At 40.5% G+C, this 18,020-nt stretch overlaps 1 protein-coding gene and 1 long non-coding RNA gene across 5 annotated transcripts in view; both read left to right on the top strand.

Moving 5' to 3' along the window:
- The first annotated feature begins 807 nt into the window (after window positions 1-807).
- crybg1 (crystallin beta-gamma domain containing 1) overlaps window positions 808-18,020 on the top strand; it is a 24,689-nt gene continuing 7,476 nt past the window's right edge. The window contains exons 1-14 of one of the 4 annotated variants that reach the window (XM_020714711.2): window positions 4,329-4,483; window positions 4,648-4,713; window positions 4,965-6,298; window positions 6,699-9,894; window positions 10,009-10,179; window positions 11,124-11,162; window positions 11,842-11,960; window positions 13,212-13,368; window positions 13,569-13,708; window positions 15,247-15,373; window positions 16,095-16,130; window positions 16,417-16,547; window positions 16,646-16,766; window positions 17,496-17,641. In XM_020714711.2, coding sequence (XP_020570370.1) covers window positions 4,666-4,713; window positions 4,965-6,298; window positions 6,699-9,894; window positions 10,009-10,179; window positions 11,124-11,162; window positions 11,842-11,960; window positions 13,212-13,368; window positions 13,569-13,708; window positions 15,247-15,373; window positions 16,095-16,130; window positions 16,417-16,547; window positions 16,646-16,766; window positions 17,496-17,641 — 5,765 coding nt within the window. In that variant the 5' untranslated portion in view covers window positions 4,329-4,483; window positions 4,648-4,665. Of the gene's footprint in view, window positions 1,078-4,328; window positions 4,484-4,647; window positions 4,714-4,964; window positions 6,299-6,698; window positions 9,895-10,008; window positions 10,180-11,123; window positions 11,163-11,841; window positions 11,961-13,211; window positions 13,369-13,568; window positions 13,709-15,246; window positions 15,374-16,094; window positions 16,131-16,416; window positions 16,548-16,645; window positions 16,767-17,495; window positions 17,642-18,020 lie in introns of those variants that run through there. The other 3 variants (XM_011491585.3, XM_023953328.1, XM_023953329.1) reach the window with 3 other exon arrangements.
- LOC110017735 lies at window positions 13,715-15,175 on the top strand. Its single transcript, XR_002293232.2, has 2 exons — window positions 13,715-14,056; window positions 14,151-15,175. It is a non-coding gene; the product is annotated as an uncharacterized LOC110017735 (long non-coding RNA).

Here is an 18,020-nt window from a genome sequence, read left to right as displayed (position 1 = left end):
CAGCTGGAAAGCAGCTGTGAACTCCACTGGTGCTGCATCAAAAGAAACCCACTTGCAGAGACCAGCTGCCAGGTAGGCATGTCTGTGACTGCATGAATGCAAAAACACAATAGAGCTAGAAGCCTCTCCACACACAGAGCAGCTCCCTGCGCGACAGAAAAGTCTGAGTCTTTTATACCAAAGGGACTGCCATTTATTTAATGAGCTCCATCCCACCAAAAAGCTGGAGCTTCTGTGAATTTACAGTGGTGTTAAAACTTTCATCTCTTTTTGAAGTGTGAGTTGACTAAAATATGTCTGTAAGATTTATGAAAATGAACCCCGGATTTGTGTCTCCGAGCTGGCAGCATTTGGGATAAAACTTTTTTAGAAATGAGTCCTGATGGTTCGGCATTAGTTCTGTGATAAGAGCAAAATGAGCTTTGAAAGATGAGGTGTAAATTTTTCATGAAGGGAGGGGTGCAGAGAGGTTTCAACTTCAACAGCTCATTAATGAAGCATGGTAGGAAAGACAACCCGAACGGAGCGCGTGTCTGCGTGGTGAATGCGCCTCGTTTGTGGACACTTTACGCAGCGTCCTTCATGCGTAAACAGCAGATCAATGCAGAATGTGTAGTCAAAGTCCAGCAGCTCCTAAATGCATCAGATCAATTAACGCCAGGAGTTTATCCACAACAAATCAATCATCCTGAAATAAAAAATGCACTGGCCGAAGGAGACTTAAGTCTGGAGAAAGTTTTGCAGTTTCCCCCACCCGACAGAATTGCACAACCCGCCATCGACTTGCCTGCTAAGTGAATGTGCAGCAGCCTCGGGGAGAGTTGCCTGGCCTGGGCAGATTCCTGGATGGAAACATGCTCAGTTTTCAGCAGTGACATCACCCTGGATTGGAGCTTGCCTGAGACTTTCTCACTGTGGAGCTCTGCAAACATTACCCGAAGAGTCGCGCTGTGGCTGCGCGAGGACGGACAGGTAACACCTCTGACCAGTAGTGACCTACTTTGAGTCGCTTGAGGGCTTCTGCCAATCGACCGATTGTTGAGCCTCGACAGAGCAAAGAGGGATTCTGCAGTCATGGTAAGTTCCCGCTCTGCCTCCAGCATGAAAAGTGTTCTGGTCCTGTTGGACATGAATGCCGAATCGATGTGTGCATGCTCTGGAGAACTCTACTGGGTCATTTGGCAAGTTTTGCATGAAGGAAACTAGTAGTCCATTCTAGATATTTTTCATCTTTTCATAACAAAATTAGGCATTTTATTTTGAATAGACTTTTTAAGAGTGGGGGGGGTAAAAACTCATACCTCAAACAGGCGACGCTCTCGATGCATTAACATATTTAGAAAAAAATACTTTCTTTAAACACACCGTTCTGAACTTTTAAGACATTTATTTATTTACTTTTTTATTATTATTATTTTGACGGGATGTTACTTAGAAACAAAGACGGAAAGAGTGACCACCTTCACTCACCAATGAAAAATGAGCAGACGCTTTTGGAAAACCAAAAACAGTAACTACAACAGGCCTTCAAAGCCGCAGCAAGGGTGCGTCACTTCCACTGGAAAACTGTTTATGGAACCAACGTTCTGCTGCCTTCACTTGTCGAGAAGATTGTCGTAATTTTGAACTTCCTTTCAAACTTTCAGTTTGTTTCCGCAAAAACTTTATCAAAGCCGAGTGCATGACGTTTAAATTGGTATATTCACACCTTATTAGTATATTTCATCTTTTTCCACCAGTTTTTATTTTTATTTTACAATCTTGGATGAGTCTAAATTCTCAAATGTCCAACTTAAAATGACAACTTTTCATAAAAAATAAAAATGAATTGTGGCACATTTCTCAAATACACGGTCTAGAAAAGCTATTCCTAGTGTGGTTTCAACATTTGTCTTTTCTTCATTGAAAACTAATATTTAATGTTGCTGAAAGCCTCCTTTTTTATTTACAAACGCTCAAATAACAAAGACGTGTTCATTCAATAAATGTGTAGGCTCAAACGTGCACTTTAGTCTGCGGCAGTGCAACAGAGCCTGAAGTGCTGAGTGCTTTCTCAGAAAATGGATATTCTGCTAAGAGTCTTATGCAAAGGATGCAAACAAATTAATCAAACTGTTTGTTATGGTTCTCGTTGTTAAAGTCAAAAGTTTCTCTAATGGCATTAATACAATGAGTCCATAAATAGAATTTTAATAATCTGTTTTTCTATTAGACGCACAAAAAAACTTAAGATTAAATTCCACCACTCTTTATTAAAAGATTCTCAAGGTAAATTTAAAAATATTTTCATTGATTTTCAGCCTCACATATAAACATTTCACTTAAATGTTTGTGCAAGTCATTTCTTTGAGTCTGTGTGTGTTTTCAAGTATATTTGAGTAGCAGATTTTGTTGTGACGTGTGCTGTGCTTTGTTAGCACAAAATTTGGAATTCGCCAGGGGGTATTTCAGAAAGCATGTAATGCTAGTTACCACGGTAAGTTTGAGGCTAAAGAAGCGGATAACATCAGCTTTCGGTTCCAAAAATGGAGGTATGTTTCAGGGTAGGTCAAGTTCCCATAGCAACTCATGCTCTGAACATAACCTGGTCTGGAGCAGGTTTAGTTGAAGGTTAGTTTGTTTTCAGAGAGGTGAAGCAGCATGGCGTGTCCATTTGAAGATGATTTAGTGGATGAATAAGCTCAGATAATACTTTTTCCACCGTGAGAGGATGATAAGACCACGTTTAAAGATAAAAATTTTTACATTAATCTAACTTAATTGTTTGCTTATGTTAAGATAAAACATTTGTTTTAGTTAAGTCAGCTTTAAAATAACACGTAGTTATCAGACATTTATTTTACTTTCATTCAAATTAATTCAATTAAGTAGGTGTAACTTTGATGCTGCTGTTAGATCGGCAACGCAAGGAATTGTGGGATACCATTCCCTTTGCCTGTCTGGACAGTTTTGGGTACAAGTGTAGGTTTTTGTCTAAATGTTTAGTTATAGCTGTTTTACTGTGTTTTGCCGAGTTCTTTTACCCTGTTGTGTTTAATTCTCTGCACCATAAGTGAGAGGGAGTGAGAGGATGATGAGAGAGAGTTCAAGAAGTACAATAAATAAATATGGAAAAACATTTAATTGAATTGGAGTAATAGGACACTTAGTTAGATAAATATGTAAATTTGAGTTGTATAAACAACTATTGAGTTGGATAAACATAAGAAATTAGGTTGAATAAATTTAACTCAATTACATGTTACCAATTGAATCGTATATACACACACACATCCCAATGAAATTGGAAATTAGATCAGAAACTCGTGCGTTTATTCTGTCCATTCTTTTTCTCCAAGCAGAAACTCTTCTTTTTTTTTTTTTGCTGTTGCAGCCGTATTACTTTTTTGATGGACGTACAATCTTCATATGCCGTCATTAAAATTTCAGACTCCATCTCACTGGAGTGTAGCGCTCTCTTTTTTTCTCCACGCGTTTCCATGGTGATTCCGGAAATCGGTGATCCATTGAAAATGTCTTTATGTACTTGCCGTGCACGCGCATTAACCCAGGGTTACCAAGTCGGGCGTAATTACGCTAACTTATATCCTGTCCTTTTGGAACCGACATACCCAGAGTAAGCAAGTTCAGGCGGATTTCAGTCAGAGTTCAGGGTTAAAGTCAGGGTAGTTTAAATGTGCCTTCTGGAATACCCCCCTGGTGGCTTCTCTGCTCATGAACTGACACCTTAACAAATCCTGTTGTTTTGTGTTTATTTTTAGAACATATTTAAGGCTTTTTAATGGCATTTTATCTAAATTTAAATTGTTCAACACTGTAATGTTAAGTTTTTGAGATAAATGTTGATTTTACTGTATGTTTTCCAAAAAAGCGTTATGAAAATCCACTTAAACTGACCTGAATTGATCTTTTATTTTGCAATATAACATTTATTATTACGACATCCCCAACTGTGCAGGACTTCCAGACCCAGTCCACCATCAGTAGGGGGACAATTGATGTGCATTAAAAAACAAAGAGGTCACTGAAAATATTCTGAATTAATTTTGCATTTTGAACTTTTGCATAGATATTTTAAAAAATAGTTTTAAGCTGGAACAGGGAGAAGATTTTAGTTAGATTACTACTACTTCTACTACTACTACTAATAATAATAAAAATGAATATGAAATAACGAAAGCACAACACAGTCTAAATGAATTTGAGTCTTGAGTGACTTGACAAACTGGCCTCATGTCGATGCGTAAAGTTTCCGAGCAGCACTTGAATGCCTCACTTGAAATTCAGAGCTGCGCGCGCTTGGCTGGCGGAGTTTTAGAAGCACGCACATGAACTTCGCAGCTAGAGTCGGGGATGCTGATCTGGAGACAAGAAGGAATCACGCAACACGTCCTAGTTGGACATGCTCTTTACGCACGAGTCTAAACTGGACATTTTTACTGCAGTCAGAGGAGAAAAAGCAGAATCCAACAAATAAACAAGGGTGAGTTGATTCTGGTCTAAAACTGAAAAAACTTTAAAGAAGTTATGACAGATCTTTAACTTTGTGGAGGTCGTTTCTAAAATGACTTTACATTTTTCTTCTCTTTAAATCGGCAATTGTTTTATTATGGTGGAATGATTTTCTGTTTGTTTTATGCTCTTTAGGAGTTTTTGTTCTAAATCATGTTCACAGCCTACAGAAAGAGTCTGAATGATATGGTATTTTCTACGGTAAGCGTACAGGTTTTAAGCACCATTGCATGTCTTTGCTCTGCTAAGAGATGCATGGCTGCATAGAAATATCTGGGAACAATCTAACATCCATTTTCTCTGTAGCCCCCGCTCCCTTTTCGCCCATAGACAATTTACATCTTCATTGTAAAAAGTAACTTTTATTTGTATTTAAAAGTTTGCAAACAATTGCCTAAAGATGCATGATCTTTTTATGTAGTAAACAGACAATATTTTTTTTTTTTCTGTAGTCCGAGAGTCCAGAAGATCAGCCAAGTACTGGAATTTTGGGCCGTATTGGTTACTGGTTGTCTCCGTGGAGGGGAAGAGCTTCTGTGCCACCTTCTGAAAGTGACTCTTCAAGTGGTAGTTTTGCTGATGAAACAGGAGGGGAGGATGGTGAGGAATCTGTGAGAATCCCGGACAGAGAGGAGCAGGAGACAGATTCAAACTTAGAGAAATTTTTCCCTTGTGAAGAGGAGAACGCCACGCAGTCTGCCCACAGACACTGCTCTGCAGAGAGCAGCACAAGAGGAGGAGGAGGTCCAAAAGAGGAGGAGCTTGTGGTGTGCCGGGAGCACAGAACAGGGCAGGGCAACGAGAGGGAGGAGAGAGGCAGCTGTGTTTCAGAAAGTGGGAATCATGTGAAGAATGTCTGTCATCTGACAAATCTCTTTACCTCTAGACCAGAAGTGGTGTGGAACTTTGACCAGGACCCCACCCAGCCTCGCCCACCACAGCACGCACAGGTTCAGTCTGATAAGAGGCTCCATGTGTACTTAGAGGAGACCAGTGTCATTCACTGTGGCAAAGATTTGAGTGTGGGGCAGGAAGTTGTCACAACCACATTTAAAAAAGATCTGCACGTTCCTCCCAAGGCTAAGTCATCTTCTAGTTTAGCTGCAAATGCAGAGTTAAATGTGAGGTCTGCTGCTGGAACGCAGAGTTCTGACAGCACTGTAGTGGGAGTGTCAGTGAAGCCACCGGAAGACTCGCAGTCGGAGCCTCAGCCTCACAAGGAACAAACAGAGGAAGACGGCATGGGTCGAAAAAGCAGAAAAAAATCAAGGAGAAAATCCCAAGGAGACGAAGGAGGCAGACTCTCAGAAAACCCTGCAGAAGACGTCCCCCCATCATGTAACTCAGTGTCCAGTCCCCAAAGCGAAAATCCAACTTCCCCCACAGGGGAGGCATGTGAAGGCCCCTCCTTCAAGACAAACCCCACCTCACAGGCCGCACCTGAAGGAGGAGGGCAAATTGAAACTGTTTGTCCAGGCGACGTAAAACAGTTGGGAAACTTCAGGAATTCAATCTCTGTCACTGCAGCCAGTAACGCATGTGAAGAGAATGAAGGTGCGGAAATGGAGGAAGAAAGCAGTTTATACAAGGTAGAGAGGAAGACAGAAACGCCAGAGTCAAAACGGAGGAGCATCAAAGTTTCTACCTGTGAAGTGAAGAATTATTCGAAAGTTCTGCCTTTAAATCAGAAGCAGAATCAACTGGAAAACCACCAGGAAACGAATGCAGAACGTCTGACCACCGAAGATGAAGAAAAGAACCAGGCAGGAACCTTTCTGGACTCAAGGTATGTCAAAGTTCCAGTGGCGAACAATTTGCTTTGAGAGTGAAGGACACATTTTCAAAGGTGATTCACAATTGCAGGTTTCACCTAAAATAAAAGCCAGTGAGATTATGTATGGCTAAAAATAAACTGTGCATCAATAGAGCAGGATTTTCTGCTTTTGATGTAAAAAGTGAGGTGTTGTAAGTTAAATTAACTCTTGTGTTTCCACAGTGACACAAATACCTGACTCACAACACAAAGTTCAACTCTGTGCTGCTGGATGGGTCATGTAGTTATAGATAAGATAAAAATGCTTCATTTTTTAGTCTTGAGGAAATTATCCGGTGATTGAATGAATATGCATGAGCTAACTTGAAATGCTGCAAATGTTTAATTTTAAACATCTTCCTTTCCCACACAGACCTCATGACCCGAAGAAGGCTGATGTACACCCAAAGTCGGGTTCTGGCGGGATTGCAGATAAAATCAGCATCTTCGAGCGGCGTCGGCTTGATGGGAGTCCCGCTCGCACCCCAAGGAGCGCTGATGTTTCTCCGACCAGAACGCTCACAAACAGGTTTAAAGCAGACTTGATCTTCTCAGAGCAGAGGTCAAAATCGGCTGAACGACACCGGGAGGACAGGTCGGGTTTCTCGTCACCATCCAGGGAGAAACCGATGACAATCAAAGAGCGAACAAAAAAGTTTCTGGAAGCATCTAAATTAGAAGCTGAAGCAGCTCAGAAACAGGTGGCAGCTAAAGCAGCAACGTCTCAAAAGTCCACTTCAAAAGTCCTCACTGGTCTGACAAAGTCTCCAGAACCAGACGGTCAGGACAAACTGGATATTAGAGAGCAAACGCATGCAAACTCTGAGATAACATCGAAACCAGAAGGGGGGGGCTCAGATGCTAATGATGGGCAGTTAGACGTTTCAGAGGTTCAACCAGCTGACTCTTTAACGAACGAAACAGAAGATCAGATTACTGTGCAAAACAGTATCAGCAAAGGTGAGGAATCTGCAGGTTTGGCCAACAGCACAACCTCACCCCCCAAAGGTCCAAGCAGAACAGGCTCCCGCTCTAAAAAAAAGAAGAACAGAGAACCAGCTAGCCCGGTTAGTATTCAAAACACATCAGAGGACCCTGCTACAAAGCAAGAGCATGCGGGTAATGCAGAAAACCCTCCTGCCTCAAAACAAACCGCAGAGAAAGTTGCCTTTCCATCCCAGGAAGTCCTTGGAGATTTATCAGAAAAGCAGCCACACACTGACACCAAAGAGGAAGAAAGGGCTTTTGACATACTGCCAAACAGACAGGAGGGATCACCTGAAGCTCCTGTCCACAGAGATGAACCTGATACCCCTGTTTGTAGCACTGGAACAAAGAAGACTATTGACAGTGACCCTGCTGTTTCACCCCCAGAAGAGTGGCTTTCGGGGAAACATAGTTTTGCATTGGAGGCAAAGAGAAATGATAGAGATAACAGTCAAACATCAGCTGATCAGCCTCCTGCTGTCAAACAGGAATCACTCGCTGAACAGCCCAGTTTGGGCGAAAAACTGTCGGCGCGGCTTGAATTAGCAAGTAAAGAAGAATTAGGACAAACAACGGAAGGCCAAATCAAGGAGCCAACATTTCAATCTCAGCCTGAAGATGTGGAGGTGCTTGAGACAGCTGACAGAGAGAAAACCAACAATGCTGAGAGAATATTTCAAGCAAAAACAATGGAGGCCCTGTCTTCGGACATGAGCCTGACAAAAGACACGAGTTCTCACAGTGGAGGAGTTCCATCAGATAAAGACGGGAATGTTCAAGATGGCCAGAAATCAGAAACAGCCAGCCACCTGTCAGAGGAGACCACAGCCCTCCCCTTTCAAACTCAAACTGCTTCTCAGGTGGAGACTGAGCACAGAGAAAAAGCTGTTATTTGCACCATGTCTGACACTAATGAGGCGGTGAGCGGCACTGGGGCAGATAAAAAGCCTCCCAACATAAAGATGGCTTCAACTGTGCCTCCTGAGTCCCTAACACAGTCTGCAGAAAGCCCTGGAATGGAAAGAGAAACTGTTGTGGTTTCAGTAGAGCCCCAATTTAATTCTGTGTCTGTGGAAAAACCAGAGAATTCACTTGATGACTCATGTACACATGAGGCTAATGCTCCAGAGCCTTCCAACTCTAAACCTTTCATTAAAGCTGCTGCTGCTGCAGACGAAGGAAGGAGTTCAAAAGTCACTAATGAATTGTCAGAGCTTAAAGACTCACTTAAATATAAGACAGGTAAAGATTCCGGTACTGAAGAGCACTCTAGCAAACCTGCCTGTGAACCTGCAGACACTGACGCTGGGGAGGAAAACAGGGATGAAAGTGCTATAAACAATTCAGAGACGCCACAAGATAAAGTTGCAGGAGAAATAATCAAAGCAATATTTAGCAACGGGTCGGGAAAATCGGAAAACCCTGAAGATAAAAGTACTGTATCTTCCATCAAGCTTTCGGAAAATTTAGAACAGCGCTCCCATGAAGGCAAAGATCTGTCATCTGAAGCGTGTGAAACAGAAAAGATGGCAGGGACAGCATTCACACTGCCGATGCAAGAACTTTCACTTTTTCCTAATGGCAATCTTGCCTCTCATTATGAACTTCAAGAAGAAGACAAAAAACCAAAGAATCAAACTCCCAAAACTTCACCAAAGAACAATAACCTGAATCCAGACTCAGTTCACAGATTACCCATGAAAATACTCCATGTGCCTCTTGGATTAAAAACTGATTCATCAGAAGGGAAAGAGACCCCTTCTAGCTGGCTGGATTTAGACTTTCCCAAGCAGAAGCCTAAAGTCCAAGAAGCAAAACTGACCTCTTCTGGAAGTGAGAGCAATCTCCTGGACACTTCTGGCGAGTTAGATGATGAGGATTTTGTTGCAAAAATCAAGAATCTTTGCGTTCCTTTCTCCCACCCACCACGAAAGCACCATCCAATTCGTACACCTCAGCCCCCATTTGTGATGCCGGCCATTAGGGAGGCCAGCTTGGAGAAAACCTTTGATCCGGAAGAGTTCATGTTCGGTCTGAGGAAAAAGAAGCAGCTCTGCTTGGACGCCACCCCGAGCCTTTTAGCGGACCTTCACACCCCAGAGACAAAATCTAACGTTTTACCTGCCAGGGCTAGTTTTGCTGAGCGGAGCTTGTTGCTCACTGGCTTCAAGGACGTGAAACCTGTGAAGGATGATGATGTCAAAGAAGATAGAGATGATCTAATCAAAGTCAAGTCTCGCTTGGAGGGGAGCTCTCTCTACAGCAGTCTCATTTCTTCTAACTTGAGAGGGAATAAGAATGGACTTCAGACTGAAAGCAGCACTTCAGAGGACGCGCTGCCTTCCCAAGCCCCCTTGCTTACCCCCTTACTCCCACCGTGTCCAACAAATGCAACAAAAGACACACTGACCAAGCAGATCACAGAGGAAGTCCAGGCTTCAGAGGATATGGCCAGTGACTCAAGCCCTCCACTTCCTACTTTTAACGACATCAAGCTGCCGGATTACTTGAAGAAGTATCTTCCACAAGATCCAGCGGCTGCAGTTCAAAGTGCACACGGACAGGAAGAAGAGAAAACAGAGGTTAGTTTCACTGAGCAACATTTAGATAGAAACTTGGGAAATAAGCAAGAAAACCAGAACCAGACAGAATGAGAACTAACACTCTTCCCATTTGTTCTTTTTTTTAAAATATAGATTCCACAGTTTACTGGGAAAATGGCAGCTCCAGTCTCCCCACCGACGACAGATTTGGTTTCAAAACCAAATCCGGGGCTTCCTGACAGTGTAGCTTCATGTTTTCCTGGGATTCCTCCAACCACACTCTCAACACTCCCTGACCTCAAGCAGCCCGTGACTCAGCCACATGTAAGTCAGCTTTATATGTTCCACTGCTGCTGGATATTTCAGAAACCAGTTCTCTATCACTGTCCTGTGGGCTTGGAAAAGGTTTAAGTTCCTTTTTAAGCTTTTTGGCATAAATCATGCCAGGTTGGAGTTTATTTTTAATCCACAAAAGAGATTTTATGGGATTAAAACCTATTTGTTTATATTATATTATGTAACCGTTTTTCTTTTTTTTTCTTTCTTTGCTTGTTTCTCTGTTACTGTGATGTAATTAACACTGATGAATTGATGCAGATGCAAATAAATAATATATTGTTGACAATTTAGGGCTCTATCAGTTTTTCTTGTTCTGTACATATTTTTGGTGCATTCTGGGATCATATTCACCAAATCTCAGACATATTTGCCAATTCAACAATATAACAGATTTAAAGAAATATGGGATCTGTTTAAAAGTGTGAAAACATTTTGATGAATTGTACTTTTAAATTCAGTCTTTGCCATTATTTGTCACTGTTCAGACACAAAAAGATACCTTTTGGAAATAATTATCTCAATTGCATGGGTGTTGCTTGACCCAACCCTTTCTGCACTGTGAGTGTTAAGTTTTATGGTTGTCTGTCAGAGTTTATCAGTGAGTGCCCGCCGTCTTGACGTTTATTGTGACTAATTTGGTATTTTTGCATAAAATATTTATTTTTTGTACTCTAGCTGATTTTTTTGTTGTTTTGATTTAAAATAATTGGATCGGCTAACAGTCAAGTCACCTTAAATGCCTTATGAAACTGAGTCTTGGTATAAAATAGAGGCAGTGCATTCCCCAATGACATGCTGCAAACTTTTAAGACCACATTTCTCCACAGTCACAAAGCTGCTGAACAATCTTTTGCATATCAGTTTGTTTTGCCTTTTATTGGTGCTTACAGTGTTTGTCACAATCCTGATTATGTGCTTTTGCATTCCAGAAAACATCTGTCAATGGATTTCGTAAGCGGCCTGGAAAGGTACAGTCGGCACAATTTTGCCCAAACAGAATAGAAGCTGTGCTGTGAGGAATCAGAACAGACTGCTCCTTGTTCTGTAGAAACATCTGCTTTTCATATGCTGTTCTTGTGGGTAAACTAAATGTAAAATAAAAAAGACCAGGCCAAATTCCCAGCTGGGTACAATTACAAAAATGGAATTTAGTGCTGCTACAACAATTGTGGCTTTTCATTTTTTTGTATCTTCATTATGAAGCACTGCCTGTTATCCCCTTAATATTTTCTCTTACATTTACATCCACTTCTTATTAGTTCAGTCTTTCTCCTGTTTGTCCCATGGAGCCTGAAACATGGATTTGTTGGTTTTTTAGTATATTCTTGTGTTTTTCTTTTTCATAACAGGATTTATGAATAATAAAAAACAGCATATTTTTTTAAAATATATTTTCTAAGATCAATATTTAAGATAGATTTGGAGACAGGAAAGTGTTGAATTGATTGTTTCCCCAGAAATCCTTTTATTTTTCAAATGTAGTGCTTGTACGGGCTTTTTGAGGCGGAAAAAATTGATCTTCTATTAAACTTAAGGCACTGTGGGACTCCTGATACACTGTAAAAGGAAAGATTATTATCTGACTCTTCCACAGGTTTTGTTCAAGTGTGTTCATGCTTTTATACGGCTCTTTCTTTCTCCACACAGATGGTGTTGTTTGAAAATGCTCAGTTCAGCGGCCAAGCATATGAGATTTACAGGGATGTAGCAGATGCTTCGTCCCTTCAGTTCTCACCTCTCATTTCGGTGAAGGTTGTGAGAGGGTGGTAAGTATCAAAAGGAATAGAAACTTTCAAATATTTGACTTGCAAATTTCTCTGAGGCATACTTCTAATTAATATCAAAGATCTATGGGAGGCAAGTGTTGGCTGTTAAGGCTCCTCACAGAGCTAATTTGGTCAAATAGCAGAAGTGAGTTTCAGGCTTGTTAAGTTTTCTTTTTGGAAGCAATTTCCCATAGAAATTATTTAATTGGTTGTGACCTAAGGGATCTGGAATTAAGCCGCTTTAATATTTACCAAAATTACAAGTCAACTTGGTTGTATTTATTCAGAAAACTTGTTTATCCCAATGCAAAAAAAAAATATAGCAGAAAAGGCAGAAATGATTAAAGATAATTTTATTTCTTTGGCTGATTTTGTGCTATTAAACTCTAATTCTTCAGGGGGGTTTTTAAAGCCAAGACTTCTGCTTTTTTTTTTTTTTTTGCACTCCGTTCTCACTAGTTCTCAGCAATGCTCACTAAAAAACTTGTGTGGCTCTTTGAAGTCATAAATTCTTCAGACCGTTATGTTTTTTAAACAAAAGTCACAAATTGCCATGCTTTTTTAAAAGCGTCACAAAGGCTGATCTGCTCAACATGGTGTGTTCAGAGTGGATGATGTACAGCCAGGATGCACTTACTGCTCCACATCAAGCCTTGCTTTAGCTTTTGTAACCCAGTCCTCTTTCAGCCCTGCTGAATGCCCGTTAATTATGGATGTTTTGGTGTGTGTGCTCATGCATGACTTGTAAAAACAATTCCCCCTGCACTACGTTGCAGTGCCATTGACATTTAGGCTTCAGCTCAGCACCACAATGCCTGTTTTCTTAAAATAGCATCCCTGAACATGTAAGGTGAAGCGAGCAGCCTTTAGAAATGTTCAGAACTCACCTTGGAATATAAATTCCTATTTTTGTATCAAAAAGAGATGTTTTAAAGTATGACCAGAAAATGAAAAATAAAAAATAGAGCATTGAGATTTCTTGAAACTAATGTTCTTTTTTCCAGCAGGAGGTCATCCTAATAGTCAGCAGTTTGCTGTGTTTGCATGCTTTGGCTTTGCAGCATGTTAATCTGCAAAATGTTATGCACAAAAGAGGCAAGCTTTAGTGATCCATGTGGTTTCAGTGAAGCTGCCGCCTGTTCCAGTCTCATAATTAGACAGAAGAAAGATTATGCAACCAAGACATGCACCCAGAATATATAAAAATAGATCCACTTCCAGCCATCTAACTGCAATCTGTTTAAACTCCAGCTGGTTGCTCTACGAGAGGCCTGACTTTCAGGGGCGCATCATTGCCTTGGAGGAGGGGGCGACTGATTTGGAAAACGAGTGGGCAGAGTGCGGACCAGAAACCGAACCGCACAACCGTCCACCGATCTTGATTGGCTCTATTCGACTTGTCGTCAGGGTGAGCACACTAATTAACCACCGTTAGCTCCCACTGCCCTCAATGTCTGCCTCATCCCAGCTCAAATCTAATCTTCGATTGCTTTATTGACGCTCGGACTCCAAATCGAAACCAGATATTTGCTTTCACTTGGAAGAATTATTGAACAGTTAGAGCAGAAAGTGCTGATGATTTCAATTGTTGTCCACCACTGTCTGTAGGATCACAGCATCCCACATATTGATCTTTTCACTGATCCAGAGGGCCGGGGAAGAGTTGCATCTTATCACGACGATACAATAGAGACGGGCACATTTGGCATCCCGCTGACGACAGCTTCCATACAAATTCACTCTGGAGTGTGAGTATAATTGGAGGATTTGAGATATTTCATTTCTTTTCTGCATAACACTTGAACTCAACTCTCCTTGGATCTTACTGCACAAAGCATCTGGTGTCTGATGTTTTGTTGTCAGCATTCCTGAATATTTGAGGTGACATGAATCTTTGCAGCATCCCTGCAGCAACCCACATTCTTGCACAACCCTTTCTCGAATATGAACATAAAGATATTGCTTGCATATTTGAGCACATGGTTTTGCTACCATGCCTCATGAAACCCAGATTTCAGTATGCTTAGAACAAAGATACTGTATTCTTGGCTGTTTTCACTGCAGACCAGAGGTGAAGGCTCCACTGAAGCTCACAGGTAGGCTGGCAGGAGCTCATTTCTCATGTCTGCTGTAAAATTATTGCTCTGCCATAGCACACAGTGGGATATTAATAGATTTGTGTTGTTGTAGGGGCAAAGTTGCACCATCTGCAATGGAAAACAAAGAAGTAAGATGCAAATGAAGTTAAGTTAGGCTGCAAAGAGCAATGGAAAAAATGATTAGAGCATTAAGATGGGAAAATTGTATTTAACACCTAACCAGACAATTATAGCTTTGTTTACTCTGACTGGCGGCTTCTTTAAAGATGCAAAAAAAGGGGGGAATTTGGTATTTTGCGGTTTCTGTGTTTTTACTTGTTCAAACATCTGACAGAAAATCATTAACATGTTCCTTTGTGATAAATCTTTGGTTTGATTTTCTGTTTTTTCAAGCTCAGGAATGTCTGTCTTGCTAATGCACGTCAAAAAAGAAGGGAGAGGTGGGGACTAGACAGTACACGAGAAGCAGACAGGCGTAGACACAACTTGTCGTGGGAGTGACTGTTTTTCCACATGAGTGCTGCAGACATTCAGGGCACCCTGAGCCCTGCCCAGAAGGAAATGAATGGCACTGAATATTTCTCCTTCCAAATTTGGTTTTTTACCTGGTTTCCTGCGTCATGTCTGTTCAGCGCTGTTCTGCAGATAATGATCAATAATTAGGCCTCAACAGTTCTTCACGTGTGTTTGCTTTGTGACTAATAAAGACAATTGTTCTCCACTTAGAGTTCACTTCTCTTTACAAAGGGAAATGTTTCACTTTTATGTTTTGTTTTGTTTGTCAGAATAATGAGGTTGAAATAACCTTTTGTTTCCACTTCTTTATTTTTTTGCTGAAAGACATGACTTTGTTTTTCTTGACAGGAACAGATATGCAGTAATTACTCTGAGCCATTGTGCACCATAGGGGCTTAAAATACCAAAGTTCGGGGAAAGAGTCCATTTAAGACACGTTTAAAAGGAAAGTGCCTTAAAGAGAACCTATCCCCAAGGTGTCTTATGCCCAAAGCTTTTTTTTTTTTCTTTAATGCTGGATTGGAAAAGAAAAAAAAACATATTCAACATTACTTTGAAAAAAATAATCCATTATTGCTTCTGAGAAATCCTAAGTGTACCAAAGAAAAAAAAAAAATAACAAAACCCCAACCTACTGATGAGGTATCATGCAGTGGTCCTCCTTCTTTCAGGTGGCTTGTGTTCAGCGATCCAGGCTTCCAGGGGATGCTGTCTGTGCTAGAAGCTGGAGAGTATCCATTTCCTGAAAGCTGGGGCTTTCCATCCCCCTTCGTGGGATCTCTTAGACCCCTTAAAATGGTATTTATGCACTGCTTTTGTAATTCTTTCCTATGTGGATTGTATTGAGATTTAGAAAGTCTCTGATTCACTGTGCATTTATAGCTGATGTCTGCAGAGGAAACAACCAAAACGTCAATGCAAAACTTTTGCAATTAAATCTGATTCTCGTCGTTCCTCAGTGTTTTAATTTTAACCGTCAGACGAGAATTTATGTTGTCAAAGTATATAATACACATTTTTTGTCTTTTATATGAATCCTGCTGCCTGGCATTATGTACAACGAAGCCTGTGTATGCCCCAGATGAAAACAAAGGCACCATCTTTTCATCAAACTCTTGAATTGAATTATCTTTCTGTTAATCCATTCAGATTCATTTCAGAGATTTACTCTGATGAAGAAGTGCTGGCCAGCATAATTATGTCATAGAAACACCCTTTTTGTGAGGTTAATTACTAGTTTTAGAATCTATTTTCTTCCTAAGAATTGCATTTTCTGTTCCACAACTTTTTTTTTACTTCATGCTGACTGTATCACGCATTTGAACTCCTGCCACAAAAATAAGTTCAGCTTCATTGCTGCAATGTGCATTCTGTACATCAGAATGCACACACATTCCACACGTGTTTGAAGAATTACCATATAGTTGGTAGAACTAAATGACACTTTTCATAACAGTTTTTTTTAACAGTGTAAAATCAATTGGAGTTGAAAATCATACACATAATTTTTATCTTCCAGGGTGGATTGAAGGTGGAAAATCCCAGTGAGGTTAAGGTATGCAATGTTTTCTGCCCCTTTGTAAATGTCTATATTAGCAAATTCAAACAATATTTACCAGAAGCACTCTAATTAAAGCCTTTTTACTTGGCTTGACCTTTTAGCTTTTGGCGAAACTTAATGAGAAGGGAATGCAAACAACGTAATCTATAAAGCAACAACAGACGTTTTCATAAAAAACATTCTTGAGCTGTTAACAGGAAAGAAAATGACACTCTTTGGGGCATGTATTTCTAGTTTTACAATAAAGTGAATATTAAAGACACTGTTCTCTCTGCCACAGGCTGTGTTATTTGAGAAACCTGGCTTTGAGGGCTCCTCTTTGGAAATCGACAGTGACATTTTCAGCTTTTCGGATGACAATGAAGCAAACCCACTTAAATCTGTGGGTTCTTTAAAGATTATTGGAGGATTGTGAGTCTTTTTTGATTTTTTTTGTTTGTTTTGTTCCAAATAAAGTCAGTTTTGCTCATACTACAGCAACAAACATGACTTTTCCCCTCTTCTTCCAGCTGGGTGGGATACAGCCAGCCTGGGTTTGAAGGTCAACAACACATCCTGGAGGAAGGAGAGTACGATGACTGCAGCGACTGGGGAGGCTCTGAGCTTCTCTCACTGCGGCCTGTTCATTCTGTAAGTACCTCACTGAGGAGTGAAGCTTAAAAACTGTAATTTGATCAGGTCGTAAAAGCAGGAATTTGTCTTGGAATGAAAGAAAAAACTAGTAAAAAGCACAGAGATGCACAATGCCAGAGAAAGTAAATTTTTTTTTCTTTCTTTCTTTTCTTTCTTGATGCACAAAGTTTAATCAATATAAACTCCGGACTATTTTAACTAAGTATTCATGTTCTCTGAATGCTCAAGACAATCTACAAATCCTGCAGATGCAATTGATTAGTTTTTGTTTGTTTGTTTTTTTCTAATTTTTTCTGGTACATGCTGCCCAGCCTCTAACAAAACACCAACATTTAACTGTTTTCCTGCAGAAAAATCAGATAATCTGATCAAATCTGAAAATCGGGGAGGTCCATTGGTCTATAGGACCAATTGACAGCCCCACCATAAATACAGAACAATTAATAAAGAATTGTTTTTTCCTTTTCGTGATGTTCAGTTTTCATTCAAAAACCAGCATTTTTATGTGAAATGACTTAATATTAGAATTGAATGAAACTCTCCAATTGAATGTTGCCTGAAAGTTCAGCTTCTCAGCTCTTCATTCTTGAAGGCGATTATTTGGTTGACTGTGACATGCTGGGCCTTTTTCCTCTTCGTGTTGGGGTTCTGAAGCTTTGTGTGAAGTAAAGTCTTTGTTGTTTCCTGGCTGCTTGTCTCACTCTGTGATTTTTATTTCAACTGCAGGATTTCCTGTCTCCACACGTCAAAATGTACAGCGACAGAGATTTTGGCAAGCTCGGAGTGAACATTAACCTAACCGGTCCAGTCGGTAGCATTGATGAAACCGGCTATGGCATGAAAACACAGTCAGTCGATGTCACCAGTGGTGTGTAAGTGTTGTCCTGCACTCTTGCACTTAAATATTTCGATAAATATTCATCTACTGCAAATCTGCAGTTTATTCTGGCCGAAAAGCAGGCATGCTTCTAAAGAAACGCACCTTGATCCTGTCCTTCCAGTTCAAAGAGGAGCTTCCTGCAGCACATGCTTTTCTCAAGATTTCTAGCTAATTACGGTAGTTGAAACAGAAATTCCTGTGAAAGCATTCACAGGTCTTCCGAGATTTGTTTTTGCTCAGGTGTAGACACGCCCTTACCGACAAGTGGAGACAGATAGGAAGATCAGTAATGTTTTAGTTCTCCATGCTCCATTTCCTGTTTTTTTTTTATAGTTGAGCACACTGCTTTAACTTTTTCTGAGGTGGGGGGT

The sequence above is a fragment of the Oryzias latipes genome, chromosome 24 (assembly GCF_002234675.1).
Source record: "Oryzias latipes chromosome 24, ASM223467v1".
Lineage (NCBI taxonomy): Eukaryota > Metazoa > Chordata > Actinopteri > Beloniformes > Adrianichthyidae > Oryzias > Oryzias latipes.
This window is presented reverse-complemented; position numbering and strand designations above follow the sequence as displayed.